Source organism: Odontesthes bonariensis, chromosome 23 (assembly GCF_027942865.1).
Source record: "Odontesthes bonariensis isolate fOdoBon6 chromosome 23, fOdoBon6.hap1, whole genome shotgun sequence".
Classification (NCBI taxonomy): Eukaryota; Metazoa; Chordata; class Actinopteri; order Atheriniformes; family Atherinopsidae; genus Odontesthes; species Odontesthes bonariensis.
In genome coordinates, this window is record NC_134528.1 from 17,406,566 (window position 1) to 17,413,480 (window position 6,915).

At 39.1% G+C, this 6,915-nt stretch overlaps 1 protein-coding gene across 1 annotated transcript; it reads left to right on the top strand.

Moving 5' to 3' along the window:
- Positions 1–27: 27 nt before the first annotated feature.
- Positions 28–5,712, top strand: LOC142373974 (testisin). The gene is made up of 6 exons (XM_075457460.1): positions 28–1,235; positions 1,788–1,802; positions 1,909–2,068; positions 4,708–4,793; positions 4,881–5,024; positions 5,269–5,712. Exons 1-6 carry the CDS (start codon positions 1,181–1,183, stop codon positions 5,367–5,369), a joined length of 561 nt encoding a protein of 186 aa, XP_075313575.1. The 5' UTR covers positions 28–1,180; the 3' UTR covers positions 5,370–5,712.
- Positions 5,713–6,915: the final 1,203 nt, after the last annotated feature.

The following is a 6,915-nucleotide window of genomic DNA, read 5'->3' on the forward strand; positions in this document are numbered from 1 at the left end:
AGTGCAACTGAGTGAGAAGAAGAGGGAGAAAAAGAAAAGAGATGCGTAGGGGACACAGATGAGGGGAAATTGGCCACTTAAAATTCAGATGGGCCTTTGGCCAAGGCTTTTGGGGGCTACTTTACATTGGTGCAGTGTTGCCATGAACAAACAGAGAGAGTAATCCCCACTGAGCTTATGTGGGCAAACACTGAGGCGAGACCACAACTCTTCTGTGAGGCTGAGAGCTAGTGTGGTGTTACATTTTGGAGAGAAAAGGAGGTTCTGTTTCCCCTCTATCTCTTCAGTTTGCTCCTGCTATGATGAGACCCTCTGATAGTTTATGTTAAGCGGTGCGGAATTAGAGGTGTATGCCTTTAGAAAAAGGTGTTTTCTGTTTCATCCCCCTCTGAAGATTCAATAAATCACTTAGATGGTTGAATTTTTTAACTTTGCATATTAATTGGCCTTAATACACACCAGCAAGCCAAGGGTTAACAGAGACCCCACATGGCAGCTTTGTCACTGAGCTGAAGTGTTGTCTTCAGTCAGAAGTTTTACCGTCTCTTGTTCCTTCTCAAAGCACATGCTTCAAAGCCTTTTAAAAAGGTGATTGTGTTCTTTTTTCTCCTTATTTGCTTTTGGTGCTTGTGCTCTCATATTCTGACAATACGTTGTGTTTTCTGTCCTTTGTCCTTTGTCAGGGACTGATTGCTTTCATATGATTGAGAGACGGTGTGAACATCAGAAGAATTGGAAAAGAGGAGGGAAATTTTGGTTTGCTGTCACTCACACCAGCTGATTGCAGGAATGAAATCACTCAACTATTGTCCATTATTTTGTTGACTAAGTCTCTAATAGGTTTTACATGCACATGCAGTCAGGAAAAGAAGGGCAGGGCCCCAGTATTATTGTCTGCTATTAGTTGAGCAAAGAAAACAATTACCACATTGTGAAGTTATATATTCAATGAAAGCTGTATGCTGACATCTTTAGAGAGAGCGACTCCATTATCAATTGTACACATTTGGGCATTCTGTGGTGTTACATAAGGGCATAAAGGCGGGTATGAAGAGAAACAGGTTTGAGAAGGGAGTGTTTACTGTTCTTAGTAACTATGCTTATCACTGTAGATAACAAGGAAATATGCTTTGAAAGACTTTCATAGTTTACTAAAGCAGGAGGTTTGTAAGGCAACAGAATGGCAGGAAGAACTATATGGGTACTCATGATGGTTACTGTCCTAACTGCACAAGGTGGGTTTATGACATTTAATTCTATTCATGTGGCCTATGCCTCTACAGTCTATTAGAAACCACTGAATCTAATTTTTGAAGGTCAGTTTTAGTTTCAGTTCACTGTGTGCCTTTTCACTGCATAGTTAATGATGGCTGTACTGTAATGCATGATGTAAAAAAGCTGTTACCTCTTGAGACAATATTAACCTGTTAACCATAACCCTAAGCAGCTCAAAGTCAAGTTTATTTGCAGTGCTGATTGACTGTACAGAGCTGTTAATTCATAAACAACCCCAGGTGGTAATTATGAATATATTGGTCTTATGTTTCACATTTTCACAATTCAAAACAAATCAGTGGGGCGTTAGTATTAATGGTAACTGTGTTGGTGACTCGCATCAGAAAAGATAAGTGCCATTAATATGATAAAGATGCAAAGCTCATTGGTACGTGCTGACGAGTGGAAGCAGCTGGAACTATCAGTGCCACCCTGTGGCTGTAGTTCCACACATTCAGTACACACTGTCATATCTAAGATTCCAATAACTTTTACATCTCTTATTCCTACAGGGGCAAAGGCTCAGGGTAAGTGCAGGCTCATTTAATATATTTCAATACTCTTGATGATGTAAATACTGAGGTGCAACACCACATTGAATCTGCTGACACACAATTGTGTACACCCTTTCAGACTGTGGAGTGGCGCCACTGAGCACAAGAATAGTGGGTGGTGAGAGTGCCAGTGCTGGGTCATGGCCCTGGCAGGTCAGTATACACGTCAGGAGTCACATCTGTGGAGGGACTCTCATCAGCGACCAGTGGGTGCTCACAGCAGCTCACTGCATCATAATGTAAGAGACACTCATCAGCTGTCATTTGCTTGTGCCCACAAGCACACAGGAAGGTAATGAGAGGAAATATACTCAGAAAAGCCCAATTCGATTTGTCCTTGATCTAAAAAGAGATATTTCTGAACCTGATATTTTCATTTGAGCCATTTATGAAAGAATAAAGACAGTGAAGACTTCAGTACTGAAATAGATTGTGCTGTCAAATTGGTTATATTGTGCCTCATAGCATGAAAAAAACTACGTTCTGTGAAAGATTAACATGTGGAGAGTCCACATGCACACAGGGCTGAAAAGACCCAACAGTTAGCCCTAATGTAATTTTATGTTCAGCTCTTAATGTGCTATTAGCAACTTGTTATTGTGTTAGTTGGCAGTGTAAAACTGAAATATCATAAGTCAGTCAGTTAGTACCAAGAGCTGTGATAAAACCGTAATCTCAATATAATCTTTGCACAAGACAATTTGTTGTAATCAGTGATTGGTGCCAGGTACAACCAGCTCAACCTGCTGACTTTTTTTGCAGGTGCAAGTTTGCCATGAAGGGACATTTTTTTCTGACAATATGAAATCTGATTTTTAACCTTCAATGAATTATTGAAAAGGCATATCATGCACAGGAATCAGAGCTTGAGGAATCAAAGGGCCTGTGATCCTTTGCCTCGGCTTGAACAAACTGTAATCACTTCTTGTACAAAGAAACAACAACTAAAAGTAACAAAAGAACAATAAAGAGGCACAGAAAAATTCTAAAAAGCAACTTTAAAGAGACTGAAAATGTATAATGCAAAAGGGACTCGCAACAAATGTCAATAGACGTTTAATGACTTAAAACAACTAAAAAAAAAACACAACTGCAAATAAACTCAGAATGATTCAGAACGCCTTTAAGGAGACCAAAGTCAACCAGAGAGACTTAAATTAATAAAGCAACCACAAAGAAACTTAAAGAAAAACTGAAAAAGAATCACAAACAGACTCAAATTAAAAAAGGAAAACTTGAAACTAATAAAAACACCAAAGATTACTATTAACATGCACAATAGCATCAAAAGAAAAGAGAGCAGAATCATAGTGAGCATAATTTGAAATCTATTTAAAAAATGTTCAATGATGCACAGTTGTAACTCCATATCATGGCAAACTGCAATGTGTGCAATAACGTGAGTCCACCACTGTGCAGCAGAGGAAGAAATTTTGTAATAAGCACACATTCTGTCATCATATCATGTTGCTATGTACACACATACACTTTTAAAGAAATAGCCCTAGCTTCCAGCCAGTCATCATGACTGCTCTATTAGTAACATGCCCAGCTGATCCTGGGAGAACTGATCTAATCTTTGCTCTAAATATTGGTGGATTGTTTTCAGACTGCTGTTACAGCAACTTTCCCTGAAATTCCAGCGAGTGGTCCTTTGCCCTGTGCATACACAATATCAAAAAAGTAGTCTGCCAATTATCAAGAATGTGGATGATCACAATGATGATCACAACCATGCAAAGCTGCATCACTCAACACTTCTGAAGTCCGTGACAGACAGGAAGTTTAAGACTAAACAATGGGCCACTTCCTTGTAACTGAAATACTTGGCGAGGTCGATGCCCAACTGCTGATGGTCTGCTGATCTGACTGTCTGACCAAATTAGGAATACATGCTATATTTACAACAAGTCTTTCTCAAGATCCTGTCAAGTCACAAAGTTTGCACAGACATGTCATCTGAAGCTTTGTAAATGAAAAAACAAAACAAAACGGAACTGTTGCAAACTAACAAAAGTCCAACATATACAAAGTATATGAGTGTGGAGCTTTTTCTTTCTTTTTCTAATTTAAAGATTGTGCTTTTTGTCACTTATTTGTCCTTATTTGAAAGTCGCCTACGATAAAAATAGAGTAAGAAGAGCATTGTATAAAGTTACACCAGTGGAAAATTGAACTTGTGACTCACTCTTGATAGTGTGTCAAAGGGGTAGTCACATTAACCACTCAGCTATCTGACCACCACAGGGAGTTGCTTTTCTTGCATTTGGTTTATTTTTACTCAATGACCTGAAATTTGTATCACTAGTGTCATGCAGAACCAGACAGATGGAAGTCTATTATCAAAAGGCCAAGTTTCAGTGTCCTAAAATCACTTACCATATTTAAAACGCCTCACTGCATTAATAACAGTTCTGCATTTTAAGTTGCTCAAAACAGCTGTAAGTAGCTCACTAATTCAATCTTTTTATTTAATTTATGAAGAAGTATTTATCCATGTATTACCAGTGACTGATCATTATAAAAGACAAACATTGTTTAGAGCTCACATGCGGACTGTGCTGTCTTTGCCACATAACACACTTTGTGACTTTCCATTTTTGTGCTCTCACAAAGTACTTTTCATTTGTTTTCATCAAGAAGTGAACTATCAGACAATAATCCCATCTCAAGACAGAGCATGCTATAGAAATGTGTTGAGTGTCTTTAGTCCATTGCCATGATGATGTTCGCCGTTGACGTCTTACTATGATTCTTGCCGTTTTGCTACTTTGTAATAGATATCTAGACACTCTTCTGACTACAACAACACACTTTTCAATAATGACATTGCCTTGATGAAGCTCAGCAGCCCTGTCACTTTCAATAACTACATCAGACCAGTTTGCCTGGCCAGTAGCGCCAGCCAGATCTTCAACTCGACTTCCTGCTGGGCCACCGGCTGGGGCAATCTCAGAAATAATGGTGAGGATCCGTTCAGGTTGCACCTGATTTGTGTTTGTAAAACATTCTGGAATTTCTGAAACTGCAAGACAACTCTCTCCTCCACAGAGTCATTGCCATCTTCTCAGGCCCTGCAACAGGTCCAGATTCCTGTCGTTGGAAACAAGCAGTATAGCTGCAATTACATCCCAGCATCAGAAGCAACCATCACAGACAAAATTATTTGTGCAGGGCAAGAGAACAAAGGAGCATGTGAGGTCAAAGCACTGACAAATTGGTGCGATATCTGCAGTAGCAGGACTGTTCTCCTAAGTTGACACACCCAAAATATGACCATGGTTACATAGCAGTTAAAAACATAGAACTGTATACACCAATCACATTAAGGATCAAAATGCTCAAAATTTTGACACTGAGATTGTGCAGGCAAAGCTATTCCAGTGTCATTCGTTGCATGGTATAAGCTGTTAATTAGCTCTTTGTCTCAACTTTTTAGGGGGATTCTGGAGGACCTTCGCAATGCTAGGAAGGCTCATTGTGGATCCAGGCTGGTATCACAAGTTTTGGAGTACCTTGTGCTTTGGACGGTTTTCCTGAGGTTTATGCCTGAGTGTCTGAGTTTCAGGCTTGGATCACAGATCAGGTGGCAGGGGCACAAGTTAGCTTTGTGACATTCAGTTCAACTGGCACCGACCCAGACAGCAGCTTTGTGTGTCCCAACACGAACTCTGGACATTCAATCAATACTTCAGCTCAGTTTGCATTTGTCATCTTAGTGACAATGTTGCTGGATTACACTTTAGCTTAATAGAACGGTTCTCCATTAAAATCCTTTGTTGCACTCCAATCATTTTACAAAATATTCGTAATGTACAAAGATATATATATATGTTAAAATGAATTTTAAAAAATATGAAAATAAAAAAAATATAACTGCTGATATCTATTGTTACTCATTTCTGGTGATTTACAGTGAATGCATACAGCAGCATGCCCAAGAAAAGATGTTGGACAATGAGTGCACAGTACACTGCTCTTGCTTTAACCACTATTTACGCTCAGAGCATTGATTTTGGAACCTGAGGTTGGGGTTGGCAAGGTTCCTTTGATAACTACATGTCTGTCACTCCAGGAAAAAATTCATACCAAAAAGACAACCAAAAGTTTTGTAATTTGTTGGAGAAAATTGCCCAGACTTTGTGAAAATAACAGGAATATTGGCTGAGCCAACATACATCTGTGGTGACTGCAGCTGTCTGTATGCATGTCCACAAATGGGGAGAATCCCAGCCTTAAAGAAGAAGAAGCTTCTTGAAGGCTTGTTAGAGGCTGGATAGGAAGGTTGTGAAAAGGGCCAGTGTAAGAATAATAGGGAATGATGCAGAGATTTTGCAAAAATGCACATGATCTAACAACTTCATCTAATATTTGTGCAATTTTTCAGTGCTGAAATAACTCCGTGCAGAATGAAATTTGACAAAAGATGCCATGTGATGTTAGCATAGGAGGGAAGATGAGAAAGAAACCAATAATGCCACCTGAAGGATCACAGCCCTGATATATACAATTTTCCTTTGAAACTAATAATAAAAAATTGCGTAATTTGCATTGCATAATAAATTTGCTAAATTTTTCAGCTAACTAATGATACTCAAAGAGAACAGAGTTTCTCACTCTCTGTGTTGGAAGATGGAAAGGCTGATTTTAAACACAACTGATGACATTTGATACTTGGACTGTAGATCGAGCCTGACTCCCAGTTAATATGAGTTGTGCAAAGACAACCAGGGATGACCAAGTACAGAGGGGATTCAGGAGATCACATAAGTTTTAACTCAATGATTTCAGAGTGATTACCCGAGGGTATTCATTTCACCGGGATAGTGGAGTGAGGGATTCGACCAATAAGTCGCAATAAGAAACACAACATTTTTAGTTCCTGTTGTCAAGAGTTAACATTAACTGTTTATTTAAGATGGAGAGAAAATAGTTTTTTTCTGCTCCGGACATGCTTCTACCAGGACCAGACTGTGTCTATTATTAAACAAAACCACCTGTCATTTTTAGAGGGTCAGAGTGTGGTACATTCACTGAGGATGCTGCTGTGACTAAAATGGATGCAGCGTTTGTTGCGCTTCACATT

Coding starts and splice junctions, on each gene's coding strand:
- LOC142373974 (XM_075457460.1), top strand. CDS start 1,181: ATGGCAGGAAGAACTATATGGGTACTCATGATGGTTACTGTCCTAACT. Junction 2,069..4,707: donor GCAGCTCACTGCATCATAAT/GTAAGAGACACT, acceptor TAACTACATCAG/ACCAGTTTGCCTGGCCAGTA. Junction 4,794..4,880: donor GGGCAATCTCAGAAATAATG/GTGAGGATCCGT, acceptor TCTCCTCCACAG/AGTCATTGCCATCTTCTCAG.